The sequence below is a fragment of the Kogia breviceps genome, chromosome 15, assembly GCF_026419965.1.
Source record: "Kogia breviceps isolate mKogBre1 chromosome 15, mKogBre1 haplotype 1, whole genome shotgun sequence".
NCBI lineage: Eukaryota > Metazoa > Chordata > Mammalia > Artiodactyla > Physeteridae > Kogia > Kogia breviceps.
Window position 1 is genome coordinate 41,285,419 of NC_081324.1, and position 21,883 is coordinate 41,307,301.

Sequence of the window (21,883 nt, forward strand, 5' to 3'; positions counted from 1 at the left end):
GAGCATGCAACAACAATCTATTTTCTCTCATACAGAAGAAAAATAGACTTAAAGATAGTAGATTTGGACTCAAGTCTTTCTTCATTTGTACAATAGGAATAATAATATCCACTTTTCTTATTTTATAGGTGTCCTGGGAATAACAAAAATGGAAAATGTTTAGTAAAAATGTAAAGCACTATATACATTTTAGGCATTACTCTTATTTTTGAGAGAAAATTTATTGTCGTATTCAGATAGAATTATAAAAATCCCCTCCAAATTCTTTCAATTCTTTGCTCCACTCTGTCAGTTATAAAAATATTTGTCCCTTAATACAAGCTTTTCTTCTATAATTTCAGGTTTGTTTTCCTCTTAACGATGTGATGTGATGTTATAAAAACCCATGAGAGATTGTAACAGTGATGACTAGTTTAGTTCACTTTCAGATCAAATACTTATGTTGAAATTCAGAGAGCATCAGCTCATGAGAAAAAATTTCAGCGTATCACTATTTACCATACATCTATTGCACGTAAGGGCATAAACATATGGAGAAAGACTGCCATATGCTTATACATACAGAGTTGGGAAAGGAAGCAAGAAGTGAGATTCCATAATATTTTTGAAAGAAGTTAGATCCAACTGGAAATTTTAAAGATTCTACAGTGCGTTACATGTTTGATGTGGTAGGTGATTTAACACAATAGGAGAGTCTGGCCCTAAGAGAGCTTACGATTCCCATGGGAGAGACACATTCAGAAGGCCTAACTGAAGCCCTGTTCGAGATACTATGTTATCAAAAGTCCATATTCATAGAGCAGGTTAAAAAAAAAAAACAAACTACTGGAGCTCAACATACAAGGATGCTATTGTGGGCTGGAGACTTTGGAAAGGTTTTAGAGGAGGAGGAGGTAGAGCTCAAGATGGTTCCTGAATCACAGCAGGATATGAATACATGGATATGAGGCGGGGAGGATACTCCAGCAGGAAGAGGGTCGAGGGACCAATGGCAGAGAGGAGTGAGTGATCATGGTGTAATCAGATCTTGTACTGACCTGACTGGGCCGGTGGAGTTTGTGCTGGGTTTACTGGCAAGTAGGGTCTATACCTTTGAAACCTTTCCTATTGCCCATTATATAAGATTTCTCTAATTTTTCAGTAAGTAAACAGAGAGATTGAGAATTTGCATCCTGCAAAGTTTAATGCTTAATTTCATTTTCCAACTAACATGTCAGCTAATTCAGATCGCCTGCTACAGCCAACCAGTCCAGCAGTGAAAATCAGAGGTGATCTTTAGAGCAGTGAGTAGATCTCAGATCGTGGCCTCTGATTCCATAGGTCTGGAGTTCAGCCAGGGCATCCCTAGGTTTCAGTAACTCCTTAGGTGATTTTGAAAGAGAAGGAAGCCTGAGAACCACTGCTACGGAGCATGACTTAAAGAAGCAGTCCCCAACCTTTCTGGCACCAGGTACTGGTTTTGTGGAAGACAATTCTTCCATGGATGGGGGGTGGGGAGGGATGGCTCAGGCGGTAATGAGAGCGATAGGGAGCGATGGGGAGAGGCAGATGAAGCTTCCCTTGCTTGCCTGGCCGTTCACCTCCTGCTGTGTGGCCTGGTTTCTAACAGGCCCCGGGGGTTGGGGACCCTTGACTTAAAGGATGGAGTTAGGGCTTCCCTGGTGGCGCAGTGGTTGAGAATCTGCCTGCCGATGCAGGGGACACGGGTTCGTGCCCCGGTCCGGGAAGATCCCACATGCCGCGGAGCGGCTGGGCCCGTGAGCCATGGCCGCTGAGCCCGCGCGTCCGGAGCCTGTGCTCCGCAACGGGAGAGGCCACAACAGTGAGAGGCCCGCGTACCGAAAAAAAAGAATCATGAGAATCCCAAGAACATTGTGGTGGAGAAAGCCACGTGCAAATTAGCCAGTTAAGGTTTTTTCAAGTATATACTTTATGCCCTTATTCAGGTCTTTGATCATGACAAAATTGTGTTTTAAAAAGCTGTTAGGAACTCAGTTAAGCGGTATGCTTCACCAGCGTTAACAAATGCATTTTGATGATTTACATTGAAGATATTAGTCATCACTCACATTAACCAAACACTGAGTTCAGAAAGAAAACGTCAGCAAATGACAGTTCAGACTTGGTCTCCATGAGTGAGCCATGAGCTGTATACCTTTCTAAAATATGAATCTAAACAACATCTGAGTAGCTCACCAAATTATTTTATGTTCCAAACTCAACACCTTCCTTGCTCTCAACATATGCCTTTATCACCAAGATAGTTCTCTTTGTTAAGGATCTTTGGGGAGAAGCATCATTTCTTACAAACATAACATTTTATTTTCACTTTAATCTCCTGGTTAAGGTGGATGATATAATAGAGCTTCGGGAAAAGGTCTACAGCATATTTTTGGTGTAAAATCAAACTGAGTATCATACCGGTCCTCAAAGGCCCTGGCAGTACATCCACTGCCTATCAGGGAAAAGTATTCAGTTTTCCTTAAATTGTGTTTGCAGACTTGTGTGATTATTCAAAATGAGGTATAATAATTGTCGGCTCAATAGATTTCATACTGTAAATTAAATTTAACTATGTTCAACTGAATAAGCATTTATTAAGCCTATTAGTTTTCAAAGTATTGTACCAAGGATTGTAAAAATAATAAGAGAAGGTAAATGAAAAGAAATATCTGAACAATGATTAATTTCTCACTGTCAGTGTTCAACTTTGTTCAGAATATATTTAATAGCCTTAGAAGCAAGAAAATCTAGTATCTTAACTCCCCTCTGGGTAGTCATTTTAGATTTCACTGGATAACTTTGCATAGGTTTCTTCAATGTGCCCTAACTCTATCCTACATTCTACTGCCCTATTTTGGGCTTTTATTGACTTTGAATTAGATTTTTACAGCAAGTCTCCAGTTTCTGCCCTTTTCCATCTGTCCTAAGAAATGTTAGGACAGATGGAAAAGGGCACTTTTTTTCTCCAGCCCCGGCGGGAGTGACCATCACAACTTAGACTTTGACCGGCTCAGTGTAGCTGCAACCAGACATCACTTGGCCTCAGGCTCCCACCACCAAATACCAGACACTGCCTGCCAGGCGCACATGTGCAACCCAGAAGCTCGGGGGCGATAAGTCCTGTAGTCGGCCCTTGGCCAGTGCAGGACAGAGCAGCTGGTCTAGTGCCTCCTCCTTGTCAGCCCTGGATGGACAGTTCTGGGGTGCATTTCACAAGCTTCCTTAGAAGTGCCAGAATTGTCTTTTGGCTTTCCTTTCTTGTTCTGCTCTGGGTTCACTCTCCAAATGAGCTACTTCCACACAAGTCTTGTTGTGGAGTCTGCTTTCTGGGCAGCCCTGATTCTAATCAAGTCCCACCCATCACTGATTGAACTCTCCCGGAATAATAAACAAGAAGAAAATGATTATGACCATGTTTGAAGTAGATTCTGATACTACTAGGCCATACAAATTTTTCTCAGTCTTCTCCATGATATAATATCACCATCTTATTCATCAGTGTTGAATTTGAAAGTTAAAATGAATTGTACTTGATCTTACATTGAAGTTCATTATTTTTCTGAGAAACTAAGTTAATTAAGGGCTGGTGCCATTATTATTAGCTCTGCAGCAGGCCTAGTGGTCCACATGCTTGGCTCTTGATGACAAGTCTTGACAGACATCGTGGGGCAGTTGACTGTTTACCACGGCAGTCAGCTAATATTGGGAAGTTCTCAGTTATATGATTTTATCTGGTGTTTTTCCAAGGGAAACTACTTAGCATCTATGCTCTCCTCACCTGCAACAAACAACTTTACAATTCCTGATAGAAAAGGAGATAAAGCAAAAGTCCTAGCCCAACACCATGAAGGAATAAAAATAGCTACAGACAATCCATTTCAGTAGCTATAGATATACTTGGTTTCTTTTAACCACCAAACTCATAAGTAATTTTTTTTTCTCTCAGGGGACCAACAGGTTAGATATGTTTATTATAGCAAAGTTTTTGGGTGTATCTACTATTTGATATTAACAAAATCAGAAGCTTTGAATAAATAGGACACATCATTAGATTCTAAACTTGAGGTTATAGTAATACTACATTTGTACACTAAGGAATATTACCATACTTTCCCTCCACCATGGTCTAAGCATAATGCTTGGAACCTAGCACATCTCAGTGCATATTTGTTGAATGAATGAATAAATGTGTGATTGTTAATAACAAGGACAAAATGCCAACAAAGCTTCACTGAGGAGTAAATCAAGGTGGCATCAGGAATGACTTTCCAGCAGGATGACAGGTGTGGTTATGTGGGAGAGGCTATTCTTCCATCCCTGTCCTCCCTATTGTCTTTCGTTTTCTCTCAGTGTTCACCAGAGCCCGGGGCTCCTGGGAGCCAGACTGCGGGAGAGCACCCGCTGGGTATCCCTTCTTCTCTCTGCTGATTGGCTCTGGGCCGATCCCGCAGGCTCCCAGGAGCAGAGCTTAGCAGAACGCTAAGGGAAGGTCATTCATTGCTTCTTGCTCTGGCCCTCTTTAGATGGGGTTGGAGAAGCTTGAAAGGCACTCCTCTCTACACGCCACTCTTTGCCAACTGACTGGAGCACTTAAGATGATGCTCTTTCCTAAATTGCGAGAGTAAAAATGCTTAGTTAGCACAGCTTCCTGGCATAAAGCAGAAGCAAGAGAGAGGGAAGGAAGCTGATGCATGTTACACCCGGACGCCCAGAAACGAGACTACAGGTGTCGGCTTACTTCACAGGCTGTACATGCAGTGGTAGCAGCTTGAACAGACAAAGCTTCAAGCACTCTATTAAAAAAACAATTCTAACAAGAAAACAAAACCCTGATCTTTAAGATCTTCAAAATAAAGGTAATTAAAGAGAAGACGTAGCTTTAATTAAACTCATATCACAAGCATGAGGGCTTTAAAATCATAGCTTTTCTCTACCAGAAGTTTGCCCTGATTAAGGGGAGACATTTTTGCTGTCCGTCCAGCGTGCCCAGAGGGGAGCAGTGTTTCCACCGCCTGGTGCATGGGCATCTTTAATGGGTTTGTTTATGTTCTGCTGCCACCACCAAATTCCCCACAGGGAATTTTGGGGAACATTGTATTCTAGCATGATGCACTAGTCTTTATTCTAAACAAGTGTCTAGAATGATTCAACGTCAGGAATGAAAATGTGTGTCCAACACATTTGGAACAATACAAAGATACTTATCTCCAAGGGTTTGACATCTGTCACTTATTTCCCTGTGAACCTTCCTGCTCTTCCTTCTGACTCCTTGAGTGGAGAGAGTCTTTCTATCTTTCTCTTTTAAACACATCTCTTTGGGGGGGGGGCGCTATTTCTCTTGTCTGTGTTCTTACTTTAAACTTTGGGCATTGTGGTAGGCAAAATCCTAGGATGCCCTGCCTCACCCCACCCCAAGGTTCCTGGCACCCGGAGTGCACATACCTTGTCTCAGTTATTCAAACAAACACTAATCCAGGTACTGCTGTGGGGAATTTTACAGATGTAATTAAGGTCCCAAACCACTTGGCTTTAAGATAGGGAGAGGATCTGGGTGGGCCTGACCTAATCACATGAGTCCTTTAAAAGCAGAGAGTATTTTTCTGGCTGGTTACAGACGAGGCAGTCAGAGAAACACATGGAAGAAGAAGCAGACATTTAAACTCTGAACGGCCTGTGGGGAGCCATGCGGCAAGGAATGTGAGTGGCCTCTAGGAACTGAGAGTTGTCCCCAGCTGACTGTCAGCAGCAAATGAGGACCTCAGTCCTTCAACCATAAGGAAATGAATTCTGCCAACAGCCAGTTCACTTGGAAGAGGACCTGGAGCCCCAAATAAGAACCATAGACCCAGCCAGCATTTTGATGTCAGTCCATGAGATGCTGAGCTGAGAATCCAGCCATACTGCTTGGGTTTCTACCTACAGAAACAGGGTAATAATAAACGTGTGTTGTTTTCAGCTGCTAGGTGTGTGTGGTCATTTGTTATGCAAAGATAGAAAACTGACACAGGCAGCCAGAAATCCACACACTTAAAAATTAGGCAGAGATGAGGAATATGCTGGTACACTAGCTTGAGGAAAAATGAGTGGGTATTAGCATTTGTTAATGCAGGCTACTTTTGCAGTATAAGACTAGTCACTTGGCTGGTGAAGAATGAATCTAGTGGGGCATATTCATTCATTCATAGAAGAGTATTTATTCAGGACCTAGTACATAGAGAGCATTCACTTTGGTTAATTTTGCAGTGTTAGAGAAACATTTAGGTAAATAGATAACTGCATTTTTTTTTTTTTTTTTTTTTTTTGGTTCACAAGAAATCCTGAAAGAAGTTTCGAGATGTTACAGACAAAGGCATGTGTTCTGACTTTAAATTATATCTGAATTAAGGATACTTTTAAAAAATGTTTCATTTACTAGAGGAAAGATATTTTGAGAAAGCCAGATGCAAACATATGCCTTTTGTCCTCTTTTTCTTTTAAACAAAATTTTAATTCAATTTGAATTGTTATGAGTGATAGAAAGAAAATTCAGACTGTAACCAGAAGAACTAAAGATGGTGCAACATCTGCTGTGGGCGTGGAGGAGAGGATCCTCTTGCCTCCTTACTTCTTTCCCCCACTATTAAACAGGAGGGATTAGAGATTTCTGATCGATTTCTCTTGTTGCCTTTTGTTGTTCACGAACTTGCGGCTGCGTTTCGTTGACTCCAAAATAATTTCTGAAAAAAGATCTGCTGATATCACAGGGTATCTGGGTCATTTACCATGTCGATGCTGACAGAGGAAATAATGTTCTAGTAGAAGACGGTTATTTGTTCAAAATAAAGGCTGAGATGTTGCCATTTTCATACATGCTTATAAACGGTATATAGGGTTTTTATTTTGTGGAAAGTCACCAGGACACCTGGAAGCTAAAGAGAAGGCTGCTGATTAAGAAGGAGTATTGGGAATATTGTATTCTCCCTTCTGTCCCATTCCTCCTAGAAAATAGAATAGCCAAATTTTGTCCCCTAGTTTTTAGACACATTCATTCCTTTATTCTGTTAGAGAATGTGCTAGCCATGACAGGGGAGGGAAGGCAAGACAGGGTACAAAGATGAATGGTAAAGGGAAAAGCTGATTCGGAAAATAGAGCCTATGGAGAAAAATTGAAGAAATGAAGAAATCTTTTGCCTGAGGAAAAAAAAAAGATGGGCTTTAAAAAAAAACTTGAAGTATAGTTGCTGACAATATTATATAAGTTATAGGTATACAATAGAGCGATTCACAATTTTTAAAAGTTACATTCCATTTATAGTTATTATAAAATATTGGTTATATTCCCCATGTTGTACAATATGTCCTTGTAGCTTGTTTCATGCATAAAAATAGTTTGTACCTCTTACCACCCAGCCCTATATTGCCTCTCCCCACTTCCCTCTCCCCCTGGTAACCACTAGTTCTCTGTTATCAGTGAGTCTGCTACAACTTTTCTTTTCTAGCAGAGGTTGGTAAATGTTTTTTGTGGACCAAGAGGCACCACCATATTATATAGTAGTCCTGTGTAGATACTATGTAGAGAAAACAAGTTTCCACAACATTTTTACTTATGAAGTTAAAAATATAATAATTGAGCCCAATGTTTAAAAAATGCACATCTCCCAATGAGAAGAACAGAATTATTTTGGGGAGATAGCATTTTGCTTACTTGGGGTCATAAGTTAGTGTTCCCTATTATCAAATAGGTTACAAATACTCATCTGTGAAAACTATTCTTAGTTCACAGTCTATATAAAATTAGATGCTGGGCCACATTCAATCCACGGGCCATGGTTTTCTGGCCTCTCCTTTAGAGTTTTTTAGAACACTGACAACGAGTTATTCTCAGCATCCGTATTAAACGAAATGAACATGAATGTCAGTGATAGGAATCAATATTCTAGAAACAGAGAAGGCAAGCACTGTGGGGAAGAAAATATGGGGAATTAACTAACTCTTCTGATCTTTGAATTTAGACAAAAAAGAAATCTCCTAAAAATCTCTCCATTCCATGCTATACCCAGGCAATATTTATTTTTTCTAGGTGATAACTTTACAAGTGTCAGTTTTTATGTTTTTTCTTCCATTATGTAGTTTTAAAGCTTTTGTTAATATACAAAATAAATTTTACCTGTAAATAAGGTCTGGGCCTGAAAATAAACAATGTGTTCTCAGTTAAGGTCTATTGATTTCCATGAAGTAAATACAATGTAAGAGTTTTCAATAAAACAATGCACTTACAAGCACACTTTCTGGATTTTTTTCTTATTTCTTTTATTGCAGAGTAAAACTCCATTATTAATTTATTGTGGGTTAGGTTTTATTGCAGACAGAAATTATCCTTCTCTAATACAGGGGTGTATATTCAACGTTGACTAATATGTCACAACCACCGGTGCTCTGGTTATCTTCCTAAAAGGAAGACTTCAGCTGTGATGTAGATAAACCAGGCTCAACTGTGTTCGCGCTTTGCAAGTACCTCAACATCACAACTGCTACATTTTTTGGTCAGGAAGGAAAACTCAGCAAACACATATAGTACTTACGTTTAAGCCTTCTGATCAAGGTAGAAACAACTTTAAAATGAAACTCAATTTTAGCAGAGCACTCAACGTATGCTTGTTTTTCTGCCTTGAGCCTTACTTTTGTCTAGTTTGTATAGAATGTAATATTGTTCCTCCTTCTAAAAACGTATGATATTTATAAGGTACATGGTAAAGCAAGTAACACTCCCCTAATGCCTACTAATTCTTTAAGCCTCCGCCCTTTCCAGGAAACTCCTGTCAGCAGCCCTTACACCCAGGTCAGGGCACTGCCTTCTTGGTGGTCCTACACTCTATGTCCTTATTCCTAGCGTTATACTTCCACACTGTTTTATACATCTGTTTAAAAATCCATCTATCTAATTAGACTTTGGGCAAGGTTAAGGCAGGGATCACATCTTATTCACCACCGTTCTATCCTTGGTACCTAGTGCAGTGCAAACCTGTAGTAGGAACTCACTATAAGCTTCCTAAATTAAGGGGTAAATGAACGGATGTACTGAGGGGCAACTAGACAAGGATGGATCAACCCTGCTTTCCAAGAAGGTCACTGTTTTCTCCGCTGTTTTCCAAGAGGGTGAATGAGACTATGACATAATCCTGGATATAGAATAAGGATGAGGGCCAGAGAAGATCAGGTAATGGAAAAGGAGGTGCCCAAGAATGAGAAAGGGGCTTTATCAGAGGGTAGGAGGAATGGGACGTGGCCTGTAGGTTGCTGGACCCAGTTAGGGCAAACAGTGTGAGCCCTTTGTAACGTTGGCTGCAGGGTTGCCAAATCAATGTGGGTTTTTTTTTCTTTTCTTTTCCTTTCCCCTTCTTCCTTTGATCTTTCTTTCCTTCCTCCCTTCTTTACTTCCTTCCTTTCTTTTCCTTTTAATTAATTAATTTGTTCATCCTTACCATTTTGTAATGTCTTAAAAATTCCCCATCTCAGGGCTTCCCTGGTGGCACAGTGGTTGAGAATCCGCCTGCCGATGCAGGGGACACACGTTCGTGCCCCGGTCCGGGAAGATCCCACATGCCGCAGAGCGGCTGGGCCCATGCGCCATGGCCGCTGAGCCTGAGCGACCCGAGCCTGTGCTCCGCAACGGGAGAGGCCACAACAGTGAGAGGCTCGCGTACCGCAAAAAAAAAAAATTCCCCATCTCTACTGAAAGTAGTCTAAGGAAGGCTCTGCGTGGCAAAGCTTTAAGGGGACAAAACTCCCTCTATATTGAGGGTCACTGGAGTGCTAATAAGGAAAGAAAGTGGGAGGATCCCATCACTTTTTCATTGCTGAAAACACAGAAATTCTTCCTTTTGTTTAAATATGGGTGATGGGGTTGAGGGGAGAAGGAAAGATTTTCTTCTGTGGGAGCATTTTCCTTGTCCTTTAACACCAGTCCCCGAAAGGGCTTTTATGACTTATCAACCCCCAGGACTGCAAGTACAACCCCAGATTCCTTTCCACATCTGTAATGTTCTTCTCACTGCATTTTTGGGGACTGGTTTAGCTTCCTGTGAGGAGTCAACACACATCTTTGATATTTGACCCACCTACGTTTTTTCTCCCTTTTTGTCCTGCCCCATTTCTAGCTACTGGGGCTAGAGAATAAGCTGTAACTTGAGAAGCAGCCGTGCCCTGCCCACCTCCATAGTCATGATTAGCTGTAAACCCAGGGGCCTGCCCAGGGCCCCAAGAAGCATCTGCCGGAGACTCTGGGAGGGTAGAGATGTGGACATGGCTGGTCTCTACGTTCACCAAGTGCCTAGTCCCCCTACCACATATTCAAGAACTATGTCTATGTATGCAGGAGAACTTTACGGTTTTCATTTTTTAAATTCACCTGATACTAATTAGAGAATGAGAACAGTTATTAATTTTTTATAGCAGTCAGTTTTCCAAAAAAGGAAAGAGTAAGCTCATGTAAATGAACTTTGAAGCAATATATTTTCCAAGAGAAAATGGATGTGATAATCTGATGGAAGCATTGACCTGGCAAGGAATGGGAACCTGCGCGCTGTGAATAGTGAGCTAGATTGCTGCTTACATGTTAAAATTTGGGAAAAAGTTGAAGCAAGTTTCTTTGTTTCTTTAAGTATTGTCTCTTCTCTTGTTATTGTCTGATGTAGGCAAAAGTAGTTAATACTCTGATACAAAGGGCTAATTTTTGTAGTTTCAGAAAGTAACTTAAATGTTTTCCAGGAGTTTGTAGACATTTTCCTATATTTGTAAAGGAAATATAAGGAGGACTTAATGTTTGGTATTTTCTAAAATCTTTGAAATGATTTTGACGGCACTGCATTTATAATACCAAAGCTAGAGAAAAGAAGAAAACCATCCATCCGGATTGAAACCATTTCAAGGGCAGGATTATATACATATCCAGAGGCTCATCCATTCCAATACTTTAGCAGTTGAGTCATTAAGCCTTCAGAATTACTTGGGAATAGTCTTTCTACCATTTGTGTATCATAATACTCCTTTTATTGCTGTATAAACATATTTTTATCAATACTTGCAAGAAAGCCTACTTTTAGTAAACTAAGTAACAAATGTAAACTATAGGATTCATGAAGGTAATTAGTCCAAACAACTGGCATACTTACAATTGCATTTCTTCTGAACAAACCTCAGCTTGCATGCTGTTCTGTAGGTGGAGAGTCGGATGCGATCCAGATCTTGAGCCCCTGGGGGGAGAAAAACATACACATGTCATGTGCCATGCGTGTGGAAAGAAAGTGATAATGTTTATAAATAAAACAACTACAGATCTAAATTATACACTTAATTTGATTTTTATCTTTATTAGAATATAAGTTTAACTTTAAGACTTGAAAAGGTCTGTCCCATATTCCTCAGTTTCTGCGGGAAGGGAGCATGTGTATCCAGCACAGAGATCAGGTTATTGACTATGTTCAAGGGCCACGGAACACAAACTCAGCCCTGTGGTGTCAACTGCTTCTGAGCACAGTCTGCTCAAGCTGTGACTTAAAACAGTTAGATGATACCAGATAGTAACATCATCAAATAATCTTTTAAAGTGCACTGTGAGTGGTCATTAGAACATGGCTGTGAGGTGAGCACAGGCTGAATGGTGGCCATCTTTTCTTGGTGACTTTAGGCCAATTGTTTTTAGAAGCCTCAATTTTTCTCACCTGGAAGATGGGACTGACAATAATATTACTACTTATTTCATAGGATTGTTAAAAGGATAGATGAGTGCCTATAACCTACAGCGCTGGGAACACTGCCTGCCACACAGTAAGTGCATCATTATTACTCCCGTCTATCTTGCAGTGCTTCCTGTCAACCTCAGAGGACACTCCTTTCTAAAAACCACCCCTGCTATTTCTGACACTGTGGCTTCCAGTTCCTCCCTAACATAGCGTGTTCCCCACATTCTTGAACTACTTTCCTCATCCACTCCTCTACCCAAGAATCCAGCATGGCTTCTGATGCCTGCAGCAGCAGGGCTGAATGTTCAGCTCAGAATCCAAGCCCCTCTGCAGGTTCTTTCTATCCTACGTACCCCACCCCACAATATTTCCCACTGTTCTCTACCCCGAACCTCTGCCGGGCTTGGGCCGGTCTCCTCACCATCCCCTGCAGATGGGCTGCTTGTTAAATCGACACCTGAGTTCCTGGCCATCCTCCCACCCTCCTCTGAATGGGCTAATTTCTAGGACAGAGTAGACTTTCAACAAATGTCAGTTCTTCTGCACTTCTAACTATTTGGCTTTCTTCAAAGCCCACGTTTATGGTTCATAACAGATATTAAGGAACGTGGCTATATTTTGACATGTATTGAACCTTCTTTTTACCAGTAAACGTGCTACAGAAATGCTTTAGAAGAGTTAGGGCAGCAAGTAAATGAACTGGCCTAGAAGCAATTATATTAGGAGGCCAATTAAGTGCCTTCCTAATGAAACTTGGGATCAATTAGCAAGTGTCCCTCACTGAGAACATTTATCATTCCCTCACCTCAAACTGATCTCTTTAGATTCATAAAAAATACTATGAATACTTCTATTACTCTATGGTGTTATGAGGCAGATCATTAAACATTCATTCTTATGAGAGTTTATTACTTGACAAACAGACTCATTGATACTGATTGCTCGAAGGACCAAAGAGGTACGACTTACCCTCACCCAATGCAGGAATTTGCCTAAACATGTTCTCAGTAGATGGACATTTATCCAATGTCCATGTGAGATTATTTCCAATGACAAGGATGATTATAATTTAGTGAAAATATATGAGATTTAAAGTTAGTAACTCTTAATCTTTCTCTTCCTTGTTGTGTGAACTTTGACAAGTTTTTACTTGCCATCTGATTTCTTCATGTATAAAATGAGGATGATAGTATCAACTTTACCAGCTGGTAACCTCTGTGGTTGGTACCTAGTGAGCTGGTACCTAGTGAGCGCTTAATAGCAGATAGACCTCCTTATAATGTTTCAGGTGTCATTTCTGAGCACCAATAAGTGATAGAAATTTCTTTTTTATATTTGGGCTTTAACTTGCCTTCTTATAACTTCAATCCATTTGATCTGGTTTCCCTTCTGGAGCCATATAATCTTTTCTCACTGTCTATTATAAACTTGATTAATTTATTCCTCCAAGATTGGGAAGCAGCTATGATGATCATCATTAGCATCTTCATTACCATCTGGACATTATGTACAAAGGTCTCTGTCATCACAGAGTTTAAAGTTTAGATGGGGAAGTAGCTTATCCTTGACCTTCTTAGGTTGAAGATGTCCAAGTCCAAAGCCTTTCAAGTATCAACACAATGTCTACCACAGAGCATGGCACATAATGGACTTCAATACATGGATGTTGCTATTATTCATCAGACATGGTTTGGTGACCAGACCCTTACACATTCAAGTTATCCTGTTCTATGGCTGGCTAATACCTCCTTGAAATGAGATGTACAAAATTAACCCAAATGCCACAGCTATTGCCTAACCTGTATGGAATGTATAGAATACAATAGTTACCACCATTGATGAGGACATTTACTGATGCAATTTTTTCATAGATAGCTCATTCTTCTGGATCTTATTAAGCTAGCAGTTCATTAAAAAAGCTAGCTTTTAAAAATCATATGCACTTTTATTAAGTTAGGTCTTTTCTATTTTCTATTTAAATGCTTATTTGGGGGTTAAAGGTAGGACTTTGTATTTAATCTTAGTTTCTTTTACTTTTTTAGCTCATGCTTCTACCTTTCTGATATTTAAAAAATTTTTGATTTTGTCACTGGCATTTCAAAGGGGCTTCCCAGTTTCATGTCCTCTGTAAATCTGAGAGGCTCATGTGGGAAATGAACTCTCTAGGATGCTGGATAACCAGAGACACAGAGACCATCAGAAATACATGACCGCTAAATCTTTTACCCCTGGATGAAGATGTACTTTTAGTGATGCTGAGTTTGGCTCAATAATCAAGAGAATCTCAATATCTGTAAATAGTCCTTTAAAAGAAGACATTAGAGACAAAGATGATTTATGTAAGTTCTTCAAAAATAATGATTTAAGCTCCAGGTATAAAATGACTGTGATGCAGTACACGATTAAATTTCTTAGTTCCAGCAAGACCTCATCCTCTGAGAATAGAAACCTTGGCTCCTCTGCTCCTCCATCTCATAGAGGTCCTAGGGGGCATTTGGCAAAGGTGCCGCTCTCCAGGATGCAGTAAAGAGGGACATAGAGATGATGCTTAGGGTCAGGAGTGTACTGACTGCTCTCCTCTGCCCATCACCATGTGGACTCAACTGACCCTCTGTTTTGTTCAAGCCTCAGGAAGGGGTCTGGAGGTCTGTCAATGTTTCCAGTTTGTGAAAGTTCTTACTGGCTGAGGATGTAATCCCTGAATATTGTGAGCAGTGAAGTTTAGCTTTTCAGATACAACGGCCCATTGCCTCACATGGACCATGTAAGTGGCAACCATGGGATCCATCATGGATTCTGGAACCCCAAAAAAGCTGTACTGAGACAGGCTGGGAAGGTTCTTGCTCCATTTACCCACCTTGTTTAAAATAAATGTCTTTGTCTCTGGCCCAATAAACCATGAACTTAGTTCAGTTTGACATGTGTAGTCTCTTCTTGAACATCTATAAATTCATAGCCTACCTTGAAAGTAGTCTCATGTCTTCTGTGTTCAAGTCATTGCCTAAAATCTAAGACCTGAACAGGGCCACAGAGTCTTCCAGAATACAACTAGAGGCTGTCCTCCAAGTTGATAGATCCATTACTTATTCCTCCAGACATGGTCACAACACGGTCACAATCCCTACCTAATTGTACAAAGATCCAGCTCACGTTTTTCCAACGCATGCACAACCTAAGAGACTTTTGTAGTATCTTGCTGAAATTAAGGTTCATTTTTATCCTATGGTATTTTCCTGAGCTAGCAGTCTAGTAACCTTATTAAAAAGGGAAATTAGCTGACTTAATTCATTTATAAAAAAGATGGAATTTGGATAAATGAATAAGGAAATGAGGTCAGTAGAGTAATCCTTATTCTTAGTGTGTTGAAATGTCTAGGATTACCACTATATTCTGTCCATGTTCTGAAAAAAAAAAATCCATTTTATCTTGAAACCTACATCAAATTCACACTCTATACTCAAGAAACTAATTCTTTCTTTTCAATAAAAAAATAGTACAGCACTTCCCTATTTTTTTGCAATGTCCTCTTAATTATTTCTCATATTTATAGTTTTTTCCATTATTATTATATCACTGGGCTATAATTATTTAAAACATGGAGACTTGACTCATCTAAATAATATCTTAGATTAGATTTGTTTCATAATTATATGGTGGGGGCTGGGGGTAAATAATTAAGGGTAGAGATGAATAGTATTTTCTCTACTTCTATATATATTTAAAACTTTTCATAAGAAAAATTTAAAGCTAATTCATTTAAGGCACGTTGATGCTCTTGCGACATCTCCTCAAACCTCTCACACTCAGGTCATAGCTGGAAAAAAATGATAGAGAGGAAAGCAAAGATGCAAGTTCAGAAATTCTGACTGATCACATTGTTACCTTCTGCAAATTCTGTTTGTCCTTTCTTTAGCTCTTCTTTTCAAGATTTTTTCTCCTCCCTCTGTCCCTTCCTTCCTCCTGCCTTCTTTCATTCCTTCCACCCATCCATCCATCCATCCATCCATCCATTCATCCAGCCAGCCAGCCAGCCAGACAAACCAACCAACCCGTCTTATCTAATTTTTGGCTTTAGCGTCGTTCATTATACTTTGAACAGTTTCACACAATTCATATGTTTTGCCTTATATGTTTTCATAGCTCATTTATAAAACCTTTTATAAAATCATTCAGATTCTTAAATTTCTTACTCATTTTTCAAACTCACCCAACAAATATTTATAGAATAAAGATGAAGCCTATGAACTCCATGTCTAAACTCTTTTTAATGCTTGATGATTGACTGGATGTGTGTTTGTATGTGTATGTGTGTGTGAGAGAGAGAGAGACAGAGAGAAAGAGAGGGAGAGAGAGCAGGCAAAGGAGTTTTGGGGTCAAAAATAATGCTCAACTTCCTACCTTAGACAACTCAGTGGGATGGGGTGGCCCTCATTGAGCTAAGGTACCAACAAGGGGGAACAGGTCTGTAGGTGTGGGAAGATGAAGGGTTTAGTTTTGGGCTTACAGAGTTTGAGTTGCTTGTGGGATGTCTGAGTGGAGATATCCAGTGTCAGTTGGATATATGGATATGGAACTCCTTAATATGGACTATATTCCAGGAATTATTAATAAACATATAAAATGTATCAATGTGCCTTAATTGAGCCAGAACTGGAAATATTTCCCAAGAGGAGACTGTGTGCACAAGTAGGGCTATTTCACATTCTAGATAACCAAATGAGTCACAAATTTGGAGCTAGAAACTTCCTCTCCACTTCTGAACAGTGCCCTTGGTAGTTGTTCAAGGACTGTGTGGCTTTGGAAATACTGGAAAGTGGCAGCCTTGGTGGGACATTGCTTTGTTATGATGTGGAGTTAATGGAGCTAACGGTGAGCCTATCTCAAGGTGCTTCATCAGCAGAAGATTTGATGGTGAGAAGCCAAGTCTGGAAGGGACACTGACTTTACATGCTGACTATGCTGGATAAGCTGGTTCCTGAGAACATGGGATGCAGTTTTGAAGGATGTCTTGAACACCTGAGAGCCATAACAATAATGGTGAAGCCTTGAGAGAAAGTCACACTGTATAGAGAGAGAATCGGTCAGGAACAAAACTTTGGTTAAAATCTGACTTCAGGGGGTCTGGAGGCTACTAAGAGACAGAAAAAGAGAAGTAGAGTGGTCAGAAAAAACAGGAGACCAGACTACAGTGGTGACATAAGGAAGAATTTCTAGGATGGTGACCCATGGTGTTGACATACCCAAAGTGCTGAAGAGCACGAGAAATGAAGATGAAAGGGAAAATAGTCACTGTATCCACCATGGCTCATGGGAGTGGGATCACTAATGTCATTTCCTTGAATTTTTGAAATCAGTTTTCCTAAAACTCATAGTGTGCATTGCAAAATCATGCTTCAGGTGCCATTCCAACTATGCACATGCTGACTACTGTCAATATTCTGAAGAAGGACGGTCTGCCTTTGAACCACTTAACAGTGTTTGTTGAGCACCTCCATTTGCCTCCCTTTGGTTTCTGGTCCCTCCGCCACTCAGAACCCACTGGTATCACTCTGCTTTCTTCCCAGGACCTTCCTCATCTTGTTAGGCAGCCTTCCATGTTCTGAAAGAGTGTTTTCCAATCATTTCCCTCCCATTAAAACCTACTTATCCTGTGCTCCGAGGCTTTTAAACCAACACTGATTCAGCATCTAAGCTGGATGGGTTTGAAGGGAAAGGTCCAGAGTCCATCCCTAATGAGAAGTTCATGTGAATGAGTGACACAGAAAACTTTCCTTTGTAAATACTTTGTAAGTAAGTATCATACAAAGCAGAGTAAATGTGCTCTGAGAGCAGAAAAATGGAGAAGAAAGGGAGCTTGATTCCGAGAACAAACAATACTGCTAAAAACCAGCTGGATAAAATTATTTGACCTGATAAACTTACTTGATGGCTGAAAAGGCCAAGGTGAGAATGACATTTACATTTAACTGAAAATTACTTTTCAGTTTTAATCTAAGGTACTAAGAAAACTGATAATTAGGGTATTATACTGAGGGGAAATTTTGGTTCAGGGCAACTTCCCCAAAATTGCTTTAATCTAAGTATGTGGTCACACAGTTTTGTTTTGTTTTTTTGGTTTAGTTTTATTTTTTTGCTTATTGGTGAGTCCATGCTACTCGTAATTTTGTTTCTTTGCCATTTTGTGTTTGTTTTTGCTTCTGCTGCCTGTGGTTATGAGCTCCGAGTAGATGTTTAACACATGTACGCGCCACAGTCACCTGAATTTGCCAAAATTACTTATCATTTGTTCTTCTTATCAATTGTTACCCATGGGTAGACAGCAGAAGCAAGAAGAACGACAATCCTGCAGCCTGTGGAACAAAAACCACAACCAAAGAAAGAGAGACAAGATGAAAAGGCAGAGGGCTATGTACCAGATGAAGGAACACGATAAAACTCCAGAAAAACAACTAAATGAAACTGAGATAGGTAATCTTCCAGAAAGAGAATTCAGAATAGTGATACTGAAGATGCTCCAGGACCTAGGAAAAAGAATGGAGGCAAAGATCAAGAAGATGCAAGAAATGTTGAACAAAGATCTAGAAGAATTAAAGAACAAACAAACAGGGATGAACAATACAATACCTGAAATGAAAACTACACTAGAGGGAATCAAGAGCAGAATAACTGAGGCAGAATAATGGATAAGTGACCTGGAAGACAGAATGGTAGAATTCACTGCTGTGGAAGAGAATAAAGAAAAAAGAATGAAAAGAAATGAAGACAGCCTAAGAGACCTATGGGACACCATAAAACACAACAACATTCGCGTTATAGGGGTCCCAGAAGGAGAAGAGAGAGAGAAAGGACCAGAGAAAATATTTGAAGAGATTATAGTCGAAAACTTCCCTAACATGGGAAAGGAAATAGCCACCCAAGTCCAGGAAGCACAGAAAGTCCCATATAGGATAAAACCCAAGGAGAAACACACTGAGACACATAGTAATCAAATTGGCAAAAATTAAAAACAAAGAAAAAGTATTGAAAGCAGCAAGGGAAAAATGACAAATAATATACAAGGGAACTCCCATAAGGTTAACAGATGATTTCTCAGCAGAAACTCTACAAGCCAGAAGGGAGTGGCATGATATACTTAAAGTGATGAAAGAGAAGAACGTACAACTAAGATTACTCTACCCAGCAAGGATCTCATTCAGATTCAATGGAGAAATCAAAAGCTTTACAGACAAGCAAAAGCTAAGAGAATTCAGCACCACCAAACCAGCTCTAAAACAAATGCTAAAGGAACTTCTCTAAGTGGGAAATACAAGAGAAGAAAAGGACCTACAAAAAAAACCCCCAAACAATTAAGAAAATGGTAATAGGAATAAACATATATCGATAATTACCTTAAACGTAAATGGATTAAATGCTCCAACCAAAAGACACAGGCTTGCTGAATGGATGCAAAAACAAGACCCATATATATGCTGTCTACAAGTGACCCACTTCAGACCTAGGGACACATACAGACTGAAAGTGAGGGGATGGAAAAAGATATTCCATGCAAGTGGAAATCAAAAGAAAGCTGGAGTAGCATTACTCATATCAGATAAAATATACTTTAAAATTAAGAATGTTACAAGAGAGAAGGAAGGACACTACATAATGATCAAGGGATCAATCCAAGAAGATATAATGATTATAAATATATATGCACCCAACATAGGAGCACCTCAATACATAAGGCAACAGCTAACAGCTCTAAAAGATGAAAGCGACAGTAACACAATAATAGTGGGGGACTGTAATGCCTCACTTACACCAATGGACAGATCATCCAACAGAAAATTTATAAGGAAACACAAGCTTTAAAGGACACTATAGACCAGATAGATTTAATTGATATTTATAGGATATTCCATCCCCAAACAGCAGAATATACTTTCTTCTCAAGTGAACACAGAACATTCTCCAGGATAGATCATATCTTGGGTCATAAATCAAGCTTCAGTAAATTTAAGAAAATTGAAATCATATCAAGCATCTTTTCTGACCACAATGCTATGAGATCACAAATCAATTACAGGGAAAAAATGTAAAAAAAAGACAAACAAATGGATGCTAAACAATACATTACTAAATAACCAAGACATCACAGAAGAAATCAAAGTGGAAATCAAAAAATACTTAGAGACAAATGACAATGAAAACACGATGATCCAAAACCTACTGGATGCAGCAAAAGCAGTTCTAAGAGGGAAGTTTATAGCTATACAAGCCTACCTCAAGAAACAAGAAAAATCTCAAGCAATGTAATTTTACACCTAAAGGAACTAAAGAAAGAAGAACAAACAAAACCCAAAGTTAGCAGAAGGAAAGAAATCATCAAGATCAGAGCAGAAATAAATGAAATAGAAACAAAGAAAACAATACAAAAGATCCAAAAACTAAAAGCTGGTTCTTTGAGAAGATAAACACAATTGATAAACCATTAGCCAGACTGATCAAGAAAAAGAGGGAGAGGACTCAAATCATTAAAATTAGAAATGAAAAAGGAGAAGTTACAATGGACACTGCAGAAATACAAAGCATCTTAAGAGACTACTACAAGCAACACTTTGCCAATAAAAGGGACAACCTGGAAGAAATGGACAAATTCTTACAAAGGTATAAGCTTCCATGACTGAACCAGGAAGAAATAGAAAATATGAACAGACCAATCACAAGTAATGAAATTGAAACTGTGATTAAAAATCTTCCAACAAACAAAAGTCCAGGACCAGATGGCTTCACAGGTGAATTCTATCAAACACTTAAACAAGAGCTAACTACCATCCTTCTCAAACTCTTCCAGAAAACTGCAGGGGAAGGAATACTCCCAAACTCATTCTATGAGGTCACCATCACCCTGATACCAAAACCACACAAAGATAATACAAAAAAAGAAAATTGCAGACCAATATCACTGATGAATAAAGATAGAAAAACCCTCAACAAAATACCAGCAAACAGAATCCAAATACACGTTAAAAGGATCATACACCAGGATCAATTGGGATTTATCCACGGGATGCAAGGATTCTTCTATATACACAAATCAATCAATGTGACAAACCATAGTAACAAACTGAAGAATAAAAACCATATGATCATCTCAGTAGATACAGAAAAAACTTTTGATAAAATTCAACACCCATTTATGATAAAAACTCTCCAGAAAGTGGGCATAGAGGGAACCTACCTCAACATAATTAAGGCCATATATGACAAACCCACAGCAAACATCACTCTCAATGGTGAAAAACTGAAACCATTTCCACTGAGATCAGGAACAAGACAAGGTTGCCCACTCTCACCACTATTACTCAACATAGTTTTGGAAGTCCTAGCCACAGCAATCAGAGAAAAAAAAAAAATAAAAGGAATCCAAATTAGAAAAGAAGAAATAAAACTGTCACTGTTTGCAGATGACATGATACTATAGATAGAGAACCCTAAAGATGCCACCAGAAAACAACTAGAGGTAGTCAATGAATTTGGTAAAGCTGCAGGATACAAAATTAATGCACAGAAATCTCTTGCATTCCTATACACTAATGATGAATAATCTGAAAGGGAAATTAAGGAAACACTCCCATTAACCACTGTAACAAAAAGAATAAAATATCTAGGAATAAACCTACCTAGTTAGACAAAAGACCTGTATGCAAAAAACTATAAGACACTGATGAAAGAAATTAAAGATGATACCAACAGATGGAGAGATATACCATGTTCTTGGATTGGAAGAATCAATATTGTGCAAATGACTATACTATCCAAAGCAATCTACAGATTTAATGCAATCCCTATCAAATTACCAATGGCATTTTTTATAGAACTAGAACAGAAAGTCTTAAAATTTGTATGGAGACACAAAAGACTCTGAACAGCCAAAGCAGTGTTGAGGGAAACAAACGGAGCTGGAGGAATCAGACTCCCTGACTTAAGACTATATTACAAAGCTACAGTAATCAAGACAATATGGTACTGGCACAAAAACAGAAATATAGATCAATGGAACAGGATAGAAAGCCCAGAGATAAACCCACGCACCTATGGTCAACTAATCTATGACAAAGGAGGCAAGGATATACAATGGAGAAAAGACAGTCTCTTCAATAAGTGTTGCTGGGAAA

At 39.3% G+C, this 21,883-nt stretch overlaps 1 protein-coding gene across 44 annotated transcripts in view; it reads right to left on the reverse strand.

Annotated features, from left to right (window-relative positions):
* DTNA (dystrobrevin alpha) overlaps positions 1-21,883 on the reverse strand; it is a 395,521-nt gene that overhangs the window by 102,528 nt on the left and 271,110 nt on the right. For all 44 annotated transcript variants that reach the window (XM_067015469.1, XM_067015461.1, XM_067015464.1 and 41 more), the window contains one exon: positions 11,154-11,234. In XM_067015469.1, the coding sequence (XP_066871570.1) occupies positions 11,154-11,234 (81 nt within the window). The remainder of the gene's footprint in view (positions 1-11,153; positions 11,235-21,883) is intronic.